The 22278-nt window shown below is 40.5% G+C and overlaps 1 protein-coding gene across 4 annotated transcripts in view; it reads right to left on the bottom strand.

Annotated features, from left to right (window-relative positions):
• Positions 1–21603, bottom strand: part of LOC106870816 (neprilysin-11) — a 50797-nt gene extending 29194 nt beyond the window's left edge. For all 4 annotated transcript variants that reach the window (XR_016243815.1, XR_016243816.1, XM_089360857.1 and 1 more), the window contains exons 1-8: positions 21548–21603; positions 18002–18111; positions 15790–15828; positions 13658–13819; positions 12064–12144; positions 8712–8872; positions 2760–2888; positions 1–49 (exon numbers count right to left, since the gene is read on the bottom strand). The exon at positions 1–49 is cut by the window's left edge and continues 17 nt beyond it. Coding sequence is in view for 2 of the 4 variants with exons in the window: in XM_089360857.1 (XP_089216983.1) it covers positions 1–49; positions 2760–2888; positions 8712–8872; positions 12064–12144; positions 13658–13819; positions 15790–15828; positions 18002–18111; positions 21548–21555 (739 nt within the window). In the remaining 2 variants the exon portion in view is untranslated. The remainder of the gene's footprint in view (positions 50–2759; positions 2889–8711; positions 8873–12063; positions 12145–13657; positions 13820–15789; positions 15829–18001; positions 18112–21547) is intronic.
• Positions 21604–22278: the final 675 nt, after the last annotated feature.

Below are 22278 nucleotides of genomic sequence, written 5' to 3'. Positions count from 1 at the left end.
AGTCTCCTACGGTGATTTTTTCCCTCTGAAGTTCAATATTCCACGTCATCTGCAAGCAAACAATATCCACAGGGTAAAAGTGACACTTCATTTCGTTTTTATTGCCGGGGAGGATGATAGTCATTGTGGTAAAATTGTAGCGTGGGTATTGTAGTACTGGGGGGAAGTAGGGAGGTCATCGTTATATTGTCATCACGGTGGTACGTGATTATCATAGTGGCCGCCTTGTTACAGTCGTTGTACAAGTGATGTTATTTGTCTTGTATTAGTGTTTGTCTTATGGTGCTAGTTGTCGCTGTAGCCGTTAATATTACACACATTACATACAAGGTACATTAATAGTGGTTGTGGCCTTTATCGTAACGATGGGTTCATAATAGCAAACAAAACAAAACATGGATAGCCGTCAACTAGATCAGGGGTTTTCAAACTGTGGTCCGTGGACCACAGGGGTCCGTGGACAGCAAATACTTTTTATGGGCAATTTGATTTTATATATGTTTTTTAATCGAAATCTTTTAATTGACAATAAACCTATTTGTTAAATACTGTTAAATAAATAAATGTAAAAATATATGTTATTTTAAGCAAATATTTATGTATAAATTTCATAAGCGTTTATAAGGGGGTCCGGTCCCTAAGGTAAAGCCTGAAATACAAAGGGGTCCGCAAGTCAAAAAGTTTGAAAACCCCTGAACTAGATGATTTTAGAAAAAAAAACGCTATCGACACAATTAATTCCCTCGATATTATACAAATCGTAAATAGCATCAGCTATCAGCTCTTCGGGAAACTAGGCATAAACAAATCCCCATTCATCAACTCTCTATAGTTAAGAACTTACTGAAGAATATTATCATATTCTTTATAAGCTTATCCTTAAATCTGGCATCTTTTACGCGATTATCCTAATATTATGGCACGTTGATGTTGAGCAGAATGATAAAATCCAGTGCACATAACACACAACAAATAACACAGACCCCCATAAACAACGATGTGCAAAAGGCTATGGTACCTTTCACACTCAGTCCTTACCAACAAGTTGTTGTGTTAACCGTCAGCAACAGCATAAAACATTTGGTAGTCACCAGAGTACCTAATGTTAAACTAGGTTACAGATGCAAACCTCATCTCACATCAAATATAGCAAATATCAATACCGAAAATCTCCCCGATAACAGCATCAATATTCTCTGCACATGCAACTTTATTTAACAATCACCTTAGCAATTCGCAAACAACAACGTGGATTGCAGTCAACTAGAGGATTTTAGAAAAAAAAACCCTATCGACACAATTAATTCCCTCGACATTATACAAACCGTAAATAGCATCAGCTATCAGCCCTTCAGGAAACTCAATTAATGTACCAAGATGTCTCTTTCAGAGACATCAGCAGAAGAGCAAATGCAGCTTAACGAAATACATATAGTTGCTAAAAGACCAACTAGACAAAAACTACAATATCAAATAGAAAATTCTAGACCAGAACAAAACTATTTGAGTAGAACGGCGCTTCAACCTATGCTCTACAGAAAAATTAGTATATTTGTCTAAATTAGATCAACCTAAAACTTGAAATCGAAGTTGATATCCTTCTGTATTGTAAAACCTAATAAAGAACATTATTATTAATTATTATTAAGAACATTATGTACCTAATAAAGAACATTAAAATCAACTGGCAATGATATCTATTCTCGTAAATAGCTTGAATTTTGTACCTAACGTACTTAACTCGATCCTCACCTTCTACTCTGAATAATATCTATTTTCCACTTTCAACGTTGTTTCAAATCCTAAATCTCAAACTAGGTTTCAAAGTATTATATATTCTGCATTTCTATAAACGCACATGCATGCCTATGCGCAGATACACGTGTATATGGGTATACAATATGTATTTTGTATTTATGTGTACACATTCATGTGCATATGTCTATTTCTATGAACATATGCACAGCATGGTCGCAGTGTACTAACTGAAACGAGTAAATCATAATAATTCGTGCCACGCGGTGCATAGCCTCATTCTTTCGACTTCGTGGTCAAAATATTTGCGTGGAATGTACTTCGGTTTTTATTCCTTGAGTGTTGATAACATATGAACTAGCAATACGTTACAGATCGATTACGTTAAGAATATACCTGGCAATCGGTTCTAATTGGAAGCTTATTAAAGAGTCGAAGGATAAAAACACCCTTCAGTCATGAATTACCATGGGATTGCACCTAGGAAGTTCCCCTCCAAGGCACAAGTTCGGGCAAGGTTGTTTATGGAAGACCACCAGTCGCCCGTGCATACCAGCGTCCCCTCTCCACGCCATTGATGTTATCCAAGGGAAAGGCGAACCCTGCTGTACTCTTTCGCCACAACTTTCTCTCACTCTTACTTCCTGTTTCTGTTGTGCCTGTAAATCAAAGGGTCAGCCTTGTCACACTGTGTCACGCTGAATATCCCCGAGAACTACGTTAAGGGTACACGTGTCTGTGGAGTGCTCAGCCACTTGCACGTTGATTTCACGAGCAGGCTGTTCCGTTGATCGGATCAACAACAATATACACATACACACCAATTTCATCAGCTTAATGCACTCACAAGACTTTGATTGGCTCGCGGCTATAGCAGAAGACACTTGTCTCAGGTGCCATGCAGTGGAACTGAACCCGAAACCATGTGGTTGGTAACCAAACGTCTAACTACACAGCCACGCATACACTCGAGAATACATCATTTAAAGAAAATGGTTACATACGCTTGATAGCATTAACTCCATATCAAAAACAGTGTTGACATCAATGAGATCCTGGAACCCTTCAACTAATTTCTGAAATTGATCTTTGTTTGTCTGGTTTCTGTTGAGAATCGGATTGATCGCCGAAAACTGTCGAAAATAAATCAGAGATAATAACGATTTAAAAGCAACACAAAAAAGTTTTAGCACAAAAGCTTCGGGCTGACCACAGAATTTTGGGTAGAATTCGACAAAGAGAAACTTAGAATATATAGCAAACCCACCACAATTGCTGAGTGAATATTTCAAGTTACCTTCTTGACTCAAATAGACTCATAAAGGCAGCTTACCCGGTTTCATGGCGTATATAGTCACCACCAGGACAGGACGCCGGTCTGTCGCAAGATAACTCTTTTTTGCCAGTCAAGTGGACTGGAGCAACCGGAAATAAAGTGCCTTGCTCCAGAACATAACGCATTGCCCGGTCCAGGAATCGAAACCACAATCTTACAATCATGTGTCCAACACCGCAACCACTGAGCCACGCGCCTCCACAAGTGAATACTGAGTGAATGCTGACACACCGGTGATAAAAAGTAAAATCTGCGGATAGAATTTCAGATTAGCAAATCAACCCATAATCCTTGCCTATAACTTATTTTACAGCTTGTGGGAACCGAAATCATTCTTTGTGAAGCTCGAGTTAGACTCTATAAAAAGCTATTTAACATTGGTTTACCATTTAATCTGTTTTCCTACTATTCCAGTCTTCTTGCATCCGATGTATCCTTTGTCTTTTTACCTTTCATTAGTTTCAGTCGCTGGACTGCGGCCATGCTGGGGTATTTGCGTTGAAGGTTTTCGTTGATTAAATAGACTTCATTGCACGCACACATACACAAATACATACATATATATGTGTAAGTGTATGTAAGTCTGACAGACAGACAGACAGACAGATAAACAGATAGATAGATAGATAGATAGATAGATAGATAGATAGATAGATAGATAGATAGATATCTTTTTATTATAGCCACACAGGGCTAAATACAGAAAATGGACAAATTACAAAGTAGAGCTTTTCTTGGGGGGGGGGATAATTTCGATCAAAAGGGATCGCGGGAAGAAAAAAAAAATGTGGGTGGGGGGGGCGATCAATAGGGATCGTGTATCACAGTCGATGTAAAAAGCGGGGAACAGATTAGGTTTATCCGTGGAGAGAAAAGCCTACGGAAAAGACCACGGTCACCTCAGGCTTTTTTTTTTTAAAGGTACATGAAAGTAAGTACCTTCTCTCTTTTTGTCTCTTTTTGTTACAAGTCTATGCTTAATATGGTGTCGTCTTTCATTCTTACCATTCTTGCCACATTTACCCATTTTTTATTGAAACTTTCATTCGACAACACTTTCCTCTCTATCCTCATCCTCCTTTTCAAGTGGTACTTGAAAAAGTTGACGAGGGACTGACCAGAGAGGAAAGTGTTTGTTTGTAGACCTTTCAAACGCGTCCACCACACGCATTCTTTTGCCATAGCTATCAGTGTTACAAAAACCGTTTTTCCTTCCCGTTTAAAGGAAGGTGGCGGAACAATATTCACGATAGACTCGGCTGATAAGTGGGCTCGTCCCACACGCGACAACAGCCGTTCGACGAAGGTCCACAGCTCTGAAATATCTGAACACTGCACGAGTGCGTGCAGAACGGTTTCGTCGCTCTGACCGCATCTCGGGCAGGTCGGTCCGGTGGTTTTCGAACCGTGTCTGTAGATCTTCTCTCGAACTGGTAGTGCGTCTCGATAGCATTGCCAAGCCAGGGATCTCTGGAAATTATCCATTGGCCCCGGCCCGAACGTCGTCTTGAAAAGGCGGGTTAAGAATTTCTCGTCGACACCCAGGTTTGCCCCGAGAGTGTCGTCAGACCTCCCCTCCACTAGTCCTCTATAGAACGCATTGGTCGTTTGGAAGTTTCACAAGTTTGATCCCGGACGGCAGAGCTGTTGTAGAGCTTGGCGACACTCGCGGTGCCATTCGCCCAGTTTCGGTCTCTTCCTGATCCATGTTTGCAGTTCGGTGAGTGAGACGAGCTGCGGGAAGGCGTGCCTCACAAACGGCGCCCACACCTGTTCACCGTCGTCAATGAAGTTCCAGAGATGCCGCAGTCTCAGCGCATGTCTGCGCATCATTAACCACGGCATCCCCAGTCCTCCACGTAACGGTTGTTGACAGCAAATGGATCGCCTCACCATCGGAACGCCACCCTTCCACAGAAAGCGGAAAAATATGCGTTCTAGTTTCGTGATGGTGGCATCGGGACAAGGCACGACGGTCAGGCGGTAATCGATGACTGATGCGATATACACATTAGCCACCTCCGCCCGGCCTTTTAGAGATAACTTTCTCTCAGCCCATGTTTGGCTGAGTTTGATCACTCTACTGGTGATCTCGTCCCAGTTCTTATCCATTTGGAGGTCCGGACTGAACCAGACCCCGAGCAGTTTAACCGGTCCGTCCGTCCAGCGTCCCACTACGGAGTCACTGTTGGACGGTATGGGCTTGCTTCTCCAGGTGCCGAGTAACAAACCCACTGACTTTTCCGGGTTAATTTTTGCTCCTGTCACCGTTTCGTATTCTTTAAGTGTCTCGCCTAGCATCTCGACGTGCTTTTCGCTCGACACTATGACGGTGACATCGTCCGCATATGCAGACACGCTCGTCCCGCAACCCAGCTCTCGTGGGATACCCCTCAGTGTCGCCAGCTTCCGCAGTAGTGATTCGATCGTCAATACATACAGAAGCGCCGACAGGGGACATCCCTGACGGACCGAACGCGTGATGTCGAACGGTTTTGACAGGTTACCGTTTACCCGTATTACCGATCGGATGCCGCTATACAAGGCAGCGATCCAACCGCGGAAGACGGGACCAAAGCCAGCTGCCCTGAGGACGGCCGCCAGGTATCGATGGTCGACCCTATCGAAATCTTTAGATTGATCTAAATTGATCAGCGCCCCACCCATGCCAGGATCCTTAACTACCCTGTCCATGATGTAGCGCATGAGGTGGAGGTTGTCATGGATACTTCTGCCCGGCACGGCGCATGTTTGCGCCCTGTCGACCAGTTTATCGATGACAAGCGCCAACCTCTCGGCTATTACTTTGGCCAAAATTTTCAAATCTGCGTTGAGCAGAGTGATGGGCCTGAAATTATCTATAAAATTCCCCTTGTTTGAGTCTTTCTTCAGCAATGTCACTGCACCTCGGCTCACGAAACCGGGAATTCTCCCGTTTTGTTGCCAGTTGCAGTAGACTGATGCCAAGAGGTCGCCAAACAAGTCTGGCATTTGACAATACAGCTCGTAGGGTAGATCATCCAATCCAGGTGACTTATCCCTCGCGCAGCCCGCCATAGCATCCCTTACTTCAGCAGCTGTGATGGGACCCTCACAACACCCTGCCTCTCCCGCCGAGAGCCGCGGCAGGCCGGTCAGGTAGGCAGTGAAGTCCATCCTGCGTTCCGACCCACCGCTCGCACTGAACAGTCGAGCAAAGTGCTGTTGAAAGGCCCCACACATCCTTTCGGGTTCGAGCAGACTACATCCCTGTTCATCGATTAGAGACCGAATGGTGGCTCTGTTACCGCGTTGCGCCTCCGCCACCCGGGCTTCTCGCGCAGCTTCGATCCCTTCGTTCCTTAAGGCACGCATTTTAGCTCTGACGACGCAACCTTCGTGTTTGGCGTTGAGGTGTTGGTCGAGGGCCATCCTCGCAGCCAAAACGTTGGTTGCGCTGCCAGTTGTAAGTGCCTCTTCTAGTTTCTTAACTAAGTCTCCCTCTACTCTATTTCGATCTATCGCTAGTTCTTTACTAAACCTAATAGATTCCGATTTGGTTGCCATTTTCAGGGCAAACCACCAGCGGTTGTTAACGATGGCTCCTGTTAACGCCCTCTTAATTAATTCGCTAATCCGGTTCCTGTAAACCTGCCGCGCTAAGAGCGAAGCGTTCAGTTTCCAGTAACCGGGACCCTGCCTATGTGTCTTATCTAAGTCGAGCGTACACGTCACAAACTTGTGATCTGTGTAGCTGACTATTTTAAATTGTGGACATCCTACACTATCTCTATCCGCTGTCCTACATAGAACTCTATCTAGATACGATCTCGACGATCCGACGCGGTTTGTCCAAGTCCACGTTGGCACGTTCGGATGGTCGAGTCGGAACCTGTCAGACAAATGGAAACGTCTGAGCAGGTCTTTGAGGCACTTACATCCCCTTCTACTCCTATCCACTCCCACATAGTCTATATGCGTGTCCAAGGTAGCGTTCCAGTCCCCTACTAACAGTAAAGGTCGTGACGCTCCCAGGAAAACCTCTAGACGTCTAAGGAAATCCGCCCGACCCGTTAGGGACGGTGCATGCACTGCCACCAGACGGAAAGCACACCCGTTTGTGCCATCGACGTCCAAGACAACCAGCCTACCCTCCGGGTCTAGGAATATTGGCCTTACTTTTAGGTTCAGACTCTTCCCAAAAAGCACCGCGGTACCACCACCACCCATGTTTGGCAGACAGGGAGAAAAATAAATGTCGTAATGTCCACCAAACATGGACTTGAGGGCCCGCGGGTTACTGAGTCTGGTTTCACTGATAGCCATGATTTCTGTTCTTTCTTTGATAAATATTTTTGGAACCCCCCAACCGCATTCGGAAAGAGGGTTTTGAGTGTGTGGTGCTGCGTTTGTATGATGTGAACTATTTTGATGTGTTTCGGTGGTGTAGTGCGTGGATGATTGTTAAGCTTATAATTATCTTCAGAAATGTTTGTTTGCGATATGATGTAGTCCATTAATTTTGTGTTTGTTGTGTCTATCGCTGATAGCATTGTGTGTGTTTTTGTGATGTTGGTGCTGGTTTGTTTGTGCAAGGGGCTTTCAGCGGTTACATATTTCCCTGCTTTGCATGCATTTAATTTTGGGGTTGTTTTTGATCTTTTTCTTTTACTTCCTGTGGCTATTTGCCATTCTGTAGAACTTTCATCGTTAGACGAAATGTCTGACGAATCAGAAGGGGGTAAAGGCAAAGCATTTGGTTCTATTTGTGTGTTTATCGATGGTGTTGTGGTGTGTGGTGTGTGTGGTGTGTGTGTTGTTGGGTAATTGGGAGTAGTATTGGTCTTTTCTTCGTTCTCAGTGGTTGTCTTCTTGGTTGTTGTTCTTGGTGTTGGTGTTGGTCTGTCTTTAGTTGTTGTTGGTGGTGTTGTTTCTGTTTTTGACTCAGGTGGTGGTGTTGTTTGGTTGGGTTGGTTTGTTCGTTGTTGCCGTTCTTTCGTTTTCGCATATAGCTGCTTGATCAGTTGTGCATACGGTGGTGTGGGTAATAATGCTGGTGTTTTGGGTTTTGGGTTTTCCCGTGGCTGTTGTTGTTAGATAGATATACAGACAAATGGAAAGAAACACAGAAAGACAAAATACATAGCTAGAGAGAGAAACAGACAGGTCGATGGATAGATAGGAACGTAGGTAGGTATATACGAACAGAAGTAGACAGGCAGGCAGGCAGGCAGACAGTCGGACTGACAGACAGACAAACAGACAGACAAAAAGATAGATAGATAGACGGACAGATAGATAGATAGGCAGACGGACAGACAGACAGATAACTAATTAGGCAGACAGATAGATAGATAGATAGATAGATAGATAGATAGATAGATAGATAGATAGATAGATAGATAGATAGATAGATACGACGGGCCTCCACAGAGTTTCCATCAACTAAATTTACTCTGAAAGCATCGGTCGGCCCGGGACCGCAATAGAAGATACTTGCCCAAGTTGCTACCCAGCGGGGCTGAACCCAAAACCCTATGGTTGCAAAGTGACTTTCTTACCCACGCACCCATACCTGCGCCTTCGTTACAAAAGAATAAAAATCTTATAACATAGAAGACGAAATCTATTCAATACTCACATAAATTTTAAGTGTGGAACTGTTCTTCGGGTTTTGCGTAACAGTTATCGGTGCCAAGCCTTCGCCACCATATAAACTTAAGACTTTGATAATGTCTACATCAGCATTCTTATGGAAGAGGGTTTTAATTGAATTTCTTACATCTAATTGTTCAATCGAATCTGAAAAAAATGTATTAAGATATGATAATAATAATAATTAATATTTCATTTATTAGCCACTTGGGCCGACATATAGGGGACGATGCAGTAGACATGGACAGTGGGGACTTTACACAAAACACAACGAGTACACAGTTAAAACAATAACGATTATATCCAACAAAAGAATATAACAATGGAAGTTCCCCAATAGGGGGGGGGGGTAACCACCTGGAGTTGGCTCAGGTACCCCACCAATCCTGAACCACTCGACGCTTCGAGGGCTTCCTGGAAGAGCACCCTTCTCCCTCTCAAATTCATTAACCTACAGGCGCATTATTAGAGTAGGTCCACTCCCACGGGCCATTTTCACTACATTCGCCCACCTTTTAGTAGATATACTGGGAGGCAGCACTTCTCTCTCCACCGTCATCTTCCATTCCAGGTGAAATTTGAAAAAGTTGATGAGGGATTGGCCGAAGAAAAAAGTGTCTGTCTTCAGTCCTTTCAACCTCGTCCACCATACAACGGCTTTCGCTATTGCTATCAGACAGAGGGAAATTGCCTGCCCTCCTGGACCAATAGAAGGCGGCGGATCGATCTTCATTATGGACTCGGCCGATAGCCGGATCCGTCCTACACCTGATAACAGCTGTTCAACATAACTCCACAAGTCAGTAACGCAAGGACACTGGACGAGTGCGTGCAGGACGGTTTCGTCGCTCAGCGTACATCTTGGTCAGGTCTGTCCGACAGCATTTCCGTGTCTGTAGAGTTTATCTGGAACCAGCAGTGCCCCATCCGGTAGCACTGCCAATCTAGGGATTTCTGGAAATTATCCATCGTTCCCGACTCAAAAGTTCTCCTGAACAGACTGGTTAGATTGACTTCGTTAACGCCTAGCGTCTCTCCATCGCTCTTTCCCTCCACTAACCCTCTAGAGAACTCAAGAGTGGATGTTCCACTGATCGCATTGCCCGCCTGGTAGTGGGCATAGGGCAGATCGTCTAAACCGGGTGAATTGTGCCTCCTGCAGCCGACGAGGTTATCCTGAATTTCGGTTCAGTGTCGGCCGTCGAGAGGCGCGGCAAGCCGTCGAGGTAAGGACTGAAGCCCGCCATCATCTCCGCTCCGCCACTCTCTCCGAACAACTGAGCAAAGTGCTGGCAAAAGGCCTCACACAGCTGCCTGGGATCTCTCAGCCCGTGTCTGTCTCGGTCCTTCAAAGACCGAATTGTGGTTTTGTTACCACGCTGCGTCTCCGCCACGCGAGCCCATCGAACAGCTTTGATTCCCTCGTTTCTTCGAGCATGCGCCTTAGCTCTGACAATACAGCCTTCATGTTTCGCGTTGAAGAACTGATCTAATGCCATTCTCGCTGCTTAGCACGTTGGTTTGCAATGCCACTACAAATACCCTCATCTAGTTTAGCTACTAACCCCTCCTCTTTTCTATTTTCTTCCAATGCTATTTCTTCGCTAAACCCTATCGACATTACTCTAATCTCTCTTTTGAGAGCCGCCCACCACCTGCTGTTGACGATCCCCCATCCCTGTCAACTTCTGCTTAACTAAATTGCTGACCCGGCCCCTATAAGCCTTACGTGTCGGAAACGACATGTTCAGCTTCCAATGCCCGGATTCTAACCAACGCGTCTTATCTAGGTTGACTGTACAGATTACAAACTTATGGTCTGAATAGGCAACCGTTTTAAAGAGTGTACATTCTACACTTTTACTATCTATTTTCCTAGTTGCGGCTGCTGCTGTTGTCATTTCTACTGCTGTTAGTGTTTCTGCTACTATTGTTGTTACAGTTAGTTGAACTTTGTACCATGACAGTCTTGTTTTTCTCCTCCTCCCCTTCCCTGTATTGTTACCCATGACGGAGAGAAGGGGAAGTCTTCATCTATTACCATATTGGTGGAAGGGTTTGCTTTGTAGGGGTTCATTTCTCAACTCTTTCAAGACGCGCTCCGCCGTCTTCTTGTATTTGATTCGATTAAATTTAACGCCCACCGAAGTTGTTTGGTGGGCCGAAAATCGCCCCTCTGGGAGCTACACGACCATAACAACAGTAATAGCTTTCTGGTGTTTCTTTCTATTCACAACTTGGAATAAAATAATCATTGACAAAGGACTCCGATCCTGGTGTAAATAAACATGGACTTAGAGCGTTCGAAAACACGTCTGATGTGTTCCGCAACAAATATAATAATAATAATAGTAGTAATAATAATAATAATAATAATAATAATAATAATAATAATAATAATAATAATAATAATAATAATAATAATAATAATAATAATAATAATAATAAATACTCCGGAAGGTGCTCGAAAAATAAGAGGTGTTGCCTTAGTTCACTGATAGTGAACAGCTGACACCGTAGTACATCTCCAGCGTTAGAAGCTGTGCAAAGGCAATGATAATAGCAATAATAATAATAATAATAATAATAATAATAATAATAATAATAATACTTAGATACGGAGCATGAGCAATGGTAATGGCATGGACAGTAGACGAACTAAACAGCTTATATAGATAGGGTGATAAATTGAATATTAATTCAATTTAAAACCAAGTGGCCAAGCATATAAAAAAAAAACCCTGAAAATTCAGAAAAAAAATTGTAATACAATTTATATATATATATATATATATATATATATATATATATATATATAACAAATAATAAATGAGTATATGCATATATACGTACAGGTATGTGCATACCTACGTCTACCTGTATATATAGGTGCATATCTGGGTACAGGACATTGCAAACAAAACGTAGACAAGAAAATAATAATAACCAGAGTACAGAAAACACACAAGCCACATAGAGAACATTTTCCTTCATCAGCTACCCCCGTTTTAACACCGGCGTTTCGAGAATTTACGAAAAAAACAACAACAGACGAGGACAGGTGGTGTAAACAACAACAGGATGTATTAGTTTAACGCTCGGGAATACAGAAAGTCTTTAACGTTTCGAGCTACGCTCTTCAACAGAAAGAATACGGAGAAAACAAGGAGAAAAACACGGAGAGAAAATATATATACATATATATATATATATATATATATATATATATATATATATATATATATATATATATATATATATATATATATATATAAACTTGTCTGTGATTGTGAGTGTAAGAGAGAGAAAAGAGAGTGACAGAGAGATAAGCTACGTACAGATATCAAGACAAGACTGAAAAACGGTCTTCGCTTGTTTTATTGATGTCAGTTTATCGTCATAAGTTCCCTCCAGCAAATCTGAAGAGAAAAAAAAAAGAAGAAAGAATTAGACGTAGAAATATAGGCAGGGCAAGCCCCTTGTCACTCATCATTTTATTTGAGAATGCCCGTAAAGTGTGGGAACATCGTCTTTTTTTTTTTTTTTTTTTTTTGGTGATCTTTCGTTTCGACTCGAAAAATGTAAATGAATTCGGTTAGTTGACGTTTCGAAATGGGAAGAGAAATCTAATGGGTTGTGCGTGCGTGCGTGCTTGTCCTTGTTTGTGTGCGTGCTTGTTCCTCTGTGTGTGTCTGTGTGTCTGTGTCTGTGTCTGTGTATGAGTCTGCGTTCGTGCTTGTTCCTCTGTGTGTGTACGTGCTTGTTCTTGTTTGTGTGTGCGTGTGTACGTGCGTGCTTGTTCCTTTGTGTGTGTGTGTGTGTGTGTGTGTGTGTGTGTGTGTGTGTGTGTGTGCATGCCTGTTCCTCTATGTGTGTGTGTATGTGCTTGGGATCTATTACAAAACGGGGGCACCAGTTTTCATTTATGTTTTATGTAGTGTTTTTTGGTACGGAAAGACTTTCAAACTTCGTATACTTATCTAGTTTGTGTTATAGAACAGAAAAATATTTTTGTATTCGAATTTATTTCATGTAAAAAATTGTCTTATTTCGATAATTTCTACTAATCACTGACGTCTATTCAGTTGAAAACAGTTAGCGCTGTAACGGTGTATATCGTATTAATCCCCTAACCCTAACCCTAACCCTAACTAGACTGTTAACCCTAACCCTAACCCTAACCCTAAAACTAACCCTAACTCTAGAATCCGAACTCTAAAATTGTTACACACACAGATACGCACAGCGTAATTTATTATATAAACAATATATGCGTATAAATTACAATTAAACCGGATGAAATATGTCACAGGGAATAACATTTTTATGACCGCCCAGCAGTAACTCTATTGAGCTGAATAGACGTCAGTGATTGGTTGAAATTACAGAAATACGACAACTTTAACATGGAATAACTTGCGATGTACGTCTTTTTGTTAAGAAGACTAAGAGTAAAAGATGTTTTATATGACACATTCTACCAGTGTCCCAAGTTTCAAAGTGTTTCGTTAGTGTTTCGTTAATAAAATACTGGTGCCCCCGTTTTGAAATAGATCCTGTGCTTGTTCTTGTTTGTGTGTGTGTGCGTGCGTGCTTGTTCCTTTGTGTGTGTGTGCGTGCTTGTTCATTTGTGTGTGTGTGTATGTATGTGCTTCTTCTTGTGTGTGTGTGTGTGTGTGTGCGTGTGTGTGTGTGTGCGTGTGTGTGTGTGTGTGTGTGTGTGTGTGTGTGTGTGTGTGTGTGTGTGCGCGTGCGTGCGTGCTTGTTCCTTTGGGTGCAATATTGAGAATTAAGTGTCTTGAATATGAACCGAATTCGAATACAGTGACAGTAATGTAACTCGCCGGTTATATTTTCGTTATTGTATCGACGAGGTTGTCAATAGTTCTTCATTTCACGAAAAGAGAAGCTAAAATATCTTCCAAGACTCACCTCTCAGACGTTCGTCAAGAATATCTCTAAGATTCAAAAAGACTCCAGCAGCATTATCCCTCGGTGAGATTTCATGTGATGCTATCCAATTTCCACAGGAATGTTCATAGAAATCATCACAAGGATTCACAGATTTCTTCCTCGAATATAGAATCATGGTAGCTGGAAAACAGTTGAATAATTATTCTAAATTGACAACAGTTTTTGTGTTGACAGGATCGGTAGAGCAAGGGACAAAATTCTTAGTGAAATTAAGTTACGTCAATTTGCATTAGGCTTTCAAAAACAGCCAAGAGGTTTTATTACAATTCTTTACATGGGTCTTTGATTATAGGCATGCTGGATCAGGGTTGACTTGAAGATGAACAAAAGCAATGACAAACGAGGTTCTTTGTGTAGAGATGTGTACCTTTGAAAGATACCGTTTTGAATTGTCATATACTTTTGGGGCGTGGCGAAATGATTATGGGATATACATGCATAAATACATTTATATATATATATATATATATATATATATATATATATATATATATATAAGGGGCTGGCTTTGAGAGTTGCATTTCCTCGCGTTCAGTAAAAATGAGTTTTTTATGGTAGTCTGACCTTAGAGTCCCTCATAGCGTGAGGCATTATTGTATAGTAATGCCTTTATATAAATAAAAATATATATTTTGGGAATTAATGATGGATTTTTTTTCCCTTATGAGGTTTTTTTCACGCTGGCTACTTGATAAATTCTTGTAAAAGAATTCATCCTATTATTGAATTTATACACACACACACACACACACACACACACACACACACATACACATATATATATATATATATATATATATATATATATATATATATATATATATATATATATATATATATATATATATATATATTGATATGTGTAGCAGAGGTAAGCTTTGACACACCTGTGTACACTTTCAATACACTGGAGAGGAGTTTCAGGCATTTAGTAAATCTTGAAGATTCAATCACGAAACATCCAACCCAGGGAACAGCAAAGCGAAAGCCTCGGTGAAAACTGCAAAAAACATAATGCGAACGTGTTTTCTCTCTAAAGAAGATCCATATATTGGACTCCCGAACATCAGAAACACTCCACAACAAGGCTTAGCATCTAGTCCAGCTCAAAGACTTTTTGGTAGACAAACTAAAACTCTGATCCCATGTGCCAAAGAGAACATTTAAAGACACACACTCTACAAGGAAATGATGATGGACAAGCGTATGAACATTATTGACAGACGCAATGAAGGCCGTCCTCTAAGCAAGCTCCATCTCTCTCTCTCTCTCTCTCTCTCTCTCTCTCTCTCTATCTCTCTCTCTCTCTCTCTCTCTCCCTCGGATTTACAGTATCATACTCAAAGTGGTTTCGTCATTCACGCGTACCATCTTTGCTACATTCACCCACCTTTTATAGAAGCTTTCATGAGACAAAGCTGCCCTCCTTACTCTCACCTTCCCTTTCAAGTGGTGCGTGAAAAAGTTGATGAGCGATTGGCCAGAGAGGAAAGTGTTTACCTCTAAACCTTTCGCACGAGTCCACCACACACATTCTTTCACCATAGCCACTTGTACAATGAAAACTACTTTGCCTTTCCAGTTAAAGGAAGGTGGCGGGGCAAAATTCACGATAGACTTGGCCGATAACCGAATTCGTTCTATATATATATATATATATATATATATATATATATATTCTTTTACTTGTTTCAGTCATTTGACTGCGGCCATGCTGGAGCACCACCTTTTTTTCAGTCGAGCAAATCGACCCGGGACTTATTCTTTCTAAGCCTATTACTTATTCTATAGTTCTCTTTTTGCCAAACCGCTAAGTTACACACCAGCATCGCATGTCAAGTGATGTTGGTGGGGGGACAAACACACACACACACACACACACACACACACACACACACACACACACACACATATATATATATATATATGAGAGAGAGTGAGAGAGAGAAAACAATGCAATAAGTATCAAACTTAAAACAAATGCTGGTGGGGGAGGCTTTCGATTAAACCCCCTCAAAGCAGTGCTCCAGCATGGCTAGAATCCAGTGACTGAAACAGGTAAGGGATAATGGATAAAAGATATATATTACCTGCTTCCAGACACTCTTTCTTCAAACAGCGGTCACCACCTGAAATATTAAAATAGAGTGAGTTAGATTGATGGATGGATGGATGGACGGACGGACGGACGGACGGACGGACGGACGGACGGACGGACAGACAGACAGACAGACAGACAGACAGACAGACAGACAGGCAGATAGATAGATAGATAGTTTCAATGGTAAGTCATATACAATGTATCTGAAGCTTTTGCTGAATATTGTATGTATGAGCAGATACAAGCAAATTGTTTCTGTATACAATATATTTTAAGAAAGAGATTAGTTTCATTTTTATGTTGCACACATATAAGTATATACGTATGTGCTAGATTCCATGTTACTAGTAGCACGCATGAGAGACCTCACAAGTGACCCGATTAAACAACCTATTGCATGGTCGAGTCGTCGGTGACTAAACCGTAAACACCCCACCCCACCCTCTAGGCTTGTCTGATGAAGAGTGTTGCTAGAAACCAAGCAGGACCAAAATCAGGACCTGTCAAAGGACGGATGAACTTAGTGTAAGTTCAACGACTATCTAGAAATAGCACGGAGCCCTCGAAAATTCTGAGTTGATATCCGGCGTGCTGGAAGACTACTGGTAGTAAGGTATACCCTTAGCTTTTGTTAAAGCATGTCTCTAGACGGTTACACTGATATAAAAGCTGATATGCAGGGAATAGCATTGGGCATTTTGGGGTATCTTTTGATTGCGTTTGAGATCATGGTGCCCCTACATACCTGGGCCGGCGACCCATATTGGCACTGGGTATTTTACTCTGGCTTGTCTCTGGATCATATCAGTAGGGTGGAGAGGGTCTAAATGGTGCTGATCAAGCTTTATTGGACCCATAACTTTAGGATATGCGATTGCCGGCGAGGGCGAGACGATTGCACATTTTACAATTTCAGTTCACCTAGTTGACTATACCCTAGATAGAGTATAATCAAAAAGGTTACCTTATTGGATTAATTTACCTGCCTTACTACCTTTTACCAAATTGATACACCTGACTAACTTACCTTGGTCATACTTGCTATCCTATTCTTCTTGAATGACTAACAGCTAGATAAACATCCTGAGTGCTCTTGTTCACTTCGCTAATAACACTGTAACAATAGTTTTTGGGGTTGTTTTTTTTTGTCTCTGGTCAGTATTATTTCCTATTTGCTACTATCTACAAGTCAAAGGAAATGACCTCCATTCCCTTCAATCTTTGCTTTTGTGACCTGGACATCATTGTTTTGAAACTGACCTATTTTCCATTACATTTCAGACAGATTCAGCACTGAGTTGCTGAGGCAGAAATATCGTTATAATAAATATTCTGCTCAATACCGCAGATTTCCTTGTCAGTTTCTTGACGTTAAGCACTTGAGCATGTCCTTTAGTGACTGACAATACGTGCATCTCTGATCATGAGCAGGAGTAGTTGGGGATCATCACAGCCATGTGTTGAGAGGGATTCTTTGGGGTTTGAATAAATATAACAAAAGCAAAGATTAAAGGAAATATTAGCTATTTTTAATACTTTCTAGGGGTAAACAAATAAGAAATAATAGTTGCTACCCAAGGACAAAAACGATGTTACACAGTGTAATTCTTCAGTTAAATTCCCAACCATTAAACAATTGACCATCATCAAATAACACAATTTACTTGTTTTTGAAAAGTGACAAAATAATTGTCTCTTTTAAGGTTTGTCAGTTTTAAACTAAATCAGGGTTCGGCGAACCGGGGTAAATAGCCTCAAGTGGAGTAAAAATGAAATTCTTGTTAATGAGGACTCATTAGACATAAGTGAAATTATATAAAAATTATATGAATTATATAAATTGTATTTTTAAAAATAGCCTATTCCTTGTTGCAACAGAAATTTTCCTTCTGGCAACACTGAATCTGTCCAATGTAATGATTGTGTAAATAGATTCCTATAAATAGATTCAATAAAATAGATTTTAAAAAAAACTTGTGAATTCAAAGAATCTATAATTTTCTTCCTTTTCAAATCAAAGTCGGCGTAAATAAATATATTTTGGGGTAATTGGTTAAAAAAAGTTTCCCGACCTCTGAACTAAATGAGGGTTCATGGTTGCCACCATGACGCTCAATTACAAATAAAGAAAACGAAGAAAAGAAAACGAAGAAAAGAAAACGAAGAAAAGAAAACGAAGAAAAGAAAGTATAACATTGTACCTGCGCTGGTTTTGTCATCTTCATTACTTTTGACTAAACAGATTGCAATTATTAAGCTCGTCGATAAAATTCCCGATATGATCGTCACGAAGCGATAATGTTTCTTGGTACTGAAAATAGATGATACACAAATTTTCCACAAATTATAAATCTAAACGATAAAGAAATTGAAATAAGCTAAAAAGAATTACAAATCATGTTTGCACAAAACAAATAGTTTGGACCCGGGTACGAAGATGCCAAGGGATATATATATATATATATATATATATATATATATATATATATATATATATATATATATATATATATATATATATATATATACAAACACAAACATATCAGAAGTAAATAGACACCCTTATAATCATTAAACTTTATTTAAATCTAAAATTATACATTTCAATTATGTATTAATTGTTATAATGTGAATATTTGATATTTAGTAGACATACCCTTTGCATTTTTCAATGCAAGGACCCTATTAGGCATGCTACTGATCAAATGACGAATATTTTCTTACGGAATTTCTTGCCAAGTTTCATGCAGTAATCTCAAAAGATCTGGCTTTGAAAATGCTTTCTTGTTCGTTATATGAAGTGTCCTGTCCATTATGTCCCAGAGATGTTCAATAGGGTTCATATCTGGTGTCTGGCTTGGCCATGGAAGCTCTTTAATGCCATTCTCGTCCAACAAATTTTGGGTCATTTTAGCCGTGTGACAAAGTGCCACATCTTCCATAAATAAAGAGTCTTCTTTATTCATTTCACCAATGGAGAAGATTGGAAGCCGTCCTTTTCGCAATATGGACACATATTTAACTGAGTTTATGTCTCCTCCACACTCCACCAGCTCTGATCAACCATTGCTCCAAATTGCTCCTGAGACCATTTCAGAATAGCTGCCGTGTTTCATTGTTGGCTGCAATCTTTTCATGTCAAATACTTGATCACAGTGTCTCCAGACCCACACTAGACCATTGTCAGGAAATACAGCAAATCTGGACTCATCAGAGAATATGACAGTGTCCCAAAATGCTAGTGGCCTCTCCACCATCTCACTGGCCCAATCTTTTCTCCGCCTGGTGTTGGCTGGTCGGAGAAGTGGCTTCCTTCTTGCTGCTCTGCCATAGTAATGAAGTTTGTAGAAACAACTGACAGCTGTTCTGGGACTGACATCAACTTGTTCGGCTATTTCAGAGGCCTTGCAACGAGGATTATCCGCCACACTTTTCTTAGCAAAGAGAAGGCTCCTATGAGAGAACTCTGGTTGATCTGGGTGAGGTAATGAGGACTCCTTCCCCTCTCTAGTGAATTGCACAATCACTCTATTAACAGTCGAAAGCTTCAGAATGACCCACAATACAGCCTCTTTGAAATTCAAACATTTCCAAGGCTTCTTTTGTACATGGCATGATTAAATAGTCACATAGAGAACCTGAACGATAAAAATGTCAATTGATAAAAAATATAAACATTTACGAATTAGAATAAACATAAACGATGTTTTATGGGGTGTCTATTTACTTTTGTCGTGTGTGTGTGTGTGTGTGTGTGTGTATGTGTGTGTGTGTGTGTGTGTGCGCGTGTGTGTGTGTGTGTGTGTGTTTGTGTGTGTATGCATGTATGTATGCATCTATGTATGTATCTGTGTGTGTATATATATGTACATACATATATGTATGTGTATATATGTATGTATGTATGTACGTATGTATGTATGTATATATATATATATATATATATATATATATATATATATACATGCATATGCGTGTGTGTGTGTGAACGTATAGATAGATAGATAGATAGATAGATAGATTAATGTTTATTTTGATGTCAAATTATATATAAAAACAAAATAATATTAAATTCAAACAGTACTAAATCCCTTTTTAAAAGTGTACATATTAAATTTTACAAGGTAAAAACTTGATGGGTGTTCCAGTTGATCCGATCAAGGGAACAGCCTTGCTTGTTGAATTAATGTGCAAGTGGTTGAGCTCTCCACAGACACGTGTGCCCTTAACGTAGTTCCCAGGAGATTCAACGTGACACAGAGTTTGACAAGGGTGGCGCTTTGAATTACATATACAACTCATATTTGCCGGCTGAATGGACTGGGGCAACGTGAAATAAAGATGTCATTTATACAATGTATATTTATAACGCAAATACACCCTAGAAACTGCGATAGTCAATTAAAAAAATAAATAAAAGGCACAAGGGTGGCTGTGTGATAAGTAGCTTGCTTGCTTACTAACCACATGATTCCGGGTTCAGTCCCACTGCGTGGCACCTTGAGCAAGCGTCTTCTATTATAGCCTTGGCCCGACCAATGCCTTGTGATGGATGTGGTAAAGGGGAAGCTGAAAGAAACCCGCCGTATATGTATATATATATATATATATATATATATATATATATATATATATATGCGAGTGTGTGTGTGTGTGTGTGTGTGTGTGTGTGTGTGTGTGTGTGTATACATACATATATATATATATATATATATATATATATATATATATATATATATATATATATATTTATGTATATATATATATACATGTGTGTGTATGTATGTATACGTTCGTGTGCCTTTGTCCCCCCGCCATCATCGCTTGACAACCGATGTTGGTGCGTTTACGTTCCTGTAACATATTGCTTCGGCAAAAGAGGCCGATAGAATAAGTCCTGGGGTTGATTTCTTCAACCAAAGGTGGTGCTCCACCATGGCCACAGTCAAATGACTGAAACAAGTGAAAGAATAAAGGAATAAAAGAATAAAACTTTAAAATTTCTGTGCGATCCGGTGCTGACCGCGACCCGGTGCTGACCGCGACTCGGTGCTGACCGCGACCCGGTGCTGACCGCGACCCGGTGCTGACCGCGACCTGCTAGTATTGGAGATTCTCTCATTAGATGACGCGGTCTTCAGCGGTCTCATTCTCTCCCTCACTCACTCACTCAGTCAGTTATGGGGCTGCGATGAACATGGGTAGAGCCGACCAGGTTCACTAGTGCTACCACCGCCCACCCATCCACCTCATCACTGGCAGTCCAGTACCAGCCCCTCTTTCATCCCCTAAAATGACATCGAGCTTCCGGAGATCTTCCTTTACTCACGTCCAGCCATCTGGTACGGGGCCTGCTAAGGGAACTCCTCCAGCCTGGAGCAGCAGCGGCTGCGTCGAACGAGAGTAAGGCTTTGGTAGGATTATCTTACGCGAGGTAGGGTCACGTCCGTACCAGCGATCTGGTCTTGAAAAAAAAAAAAAAAAAACGTGTGGGATACTGGAAACAGAAGTGTATTTGGGGGCACGTCAGCCTAATCAAAAGTGACTAGGGACTAAACGATAACACCAGCAACATAAACCAATTTACGAAATATTTACGAATAAATCAATATTTTAGTTGTGTTATTGTTGTTGTTTTATCTTTTATTTTTTATTTTTTGTTGATGCTTTACTGTGTATTTGGATGTGGGTTGTTTTTTTTGTTGTGGTGGTAGTTAAGTTGATAGAAAATATAAACGAATACTGACCATTCCATGGTGCTGGCAACGAGAGGTCCGCAGCTCGCTAATGTTGTTGTTCCTTTGAATAACTGTTAGCTCTACAGGACTAATTATTATGATTTCCTAGTCTTTATCTACCTATGTCATATATTGATAAAGTGTCTAACCGTTAGTGCTATTATAGATTACAACAACAACAACAACACGACGAGAACAAATAAATTTTTTTATCTCAGATCTCTTGACACAGATCTCTTGCAATGTTTCTCAGAAAATATTTCAGTCATTGTTATTATCGATGTTCTGAGTTCAAATTCCGCCGAGGTCGACTTTGCCTTTCATCTTTCCGGAGCGATAAATTAAATACCCGTTGCGTACTGCAGTCGACTTAATCTACTGGCCCACTCCCCAAAAATTTAGGGCCTTCTGCCTAGAGTAGAAAAGATCATCATTATTATTATTATTATTATTATTATTATTATTATTCAGTAGTTTTATTTTTATAACGTGCTTTCACTTCACTACCGAGCGCAGCTCTGTGTGCCTTGGGTATGTGCTCTGTTTTGCTGTGATGCTCTTATGGTTACTGTATTGAAAGTGTTTTGCGTAGGATGTGTTGTTATTATTATTATTATTATTATTATTATTATTATTATTATTATTATTATTATTATTATTATTATTATTATTATTATTATTTTCATCATCATCATCGCACAGTATACAATATCGTTAGGTTGTTGATTGAAGATATTGTG

The sequence above is a fragment of the Octopus bimaculoides genome, chromosome 12 (genome assembly GCF_046866305.1).
Source record: "Octopus bimaculoides isolate indiv1 chromosome 12, ASM4686630v1, whole genome shotgun sequence".
In the NCBI taxonomy this organism is placed as follows: Eukaryota; Metazoa; Mollusca; class Cephalopoda; order Octopoda; family Octopodidae; genus Octopus; species Octopus bimaculoides.
The sequence above is the reverse complement of the archived record's forward strand: the minus strand, read 5'-3'. Positions and strand labels throughout refer to the sequence as shown.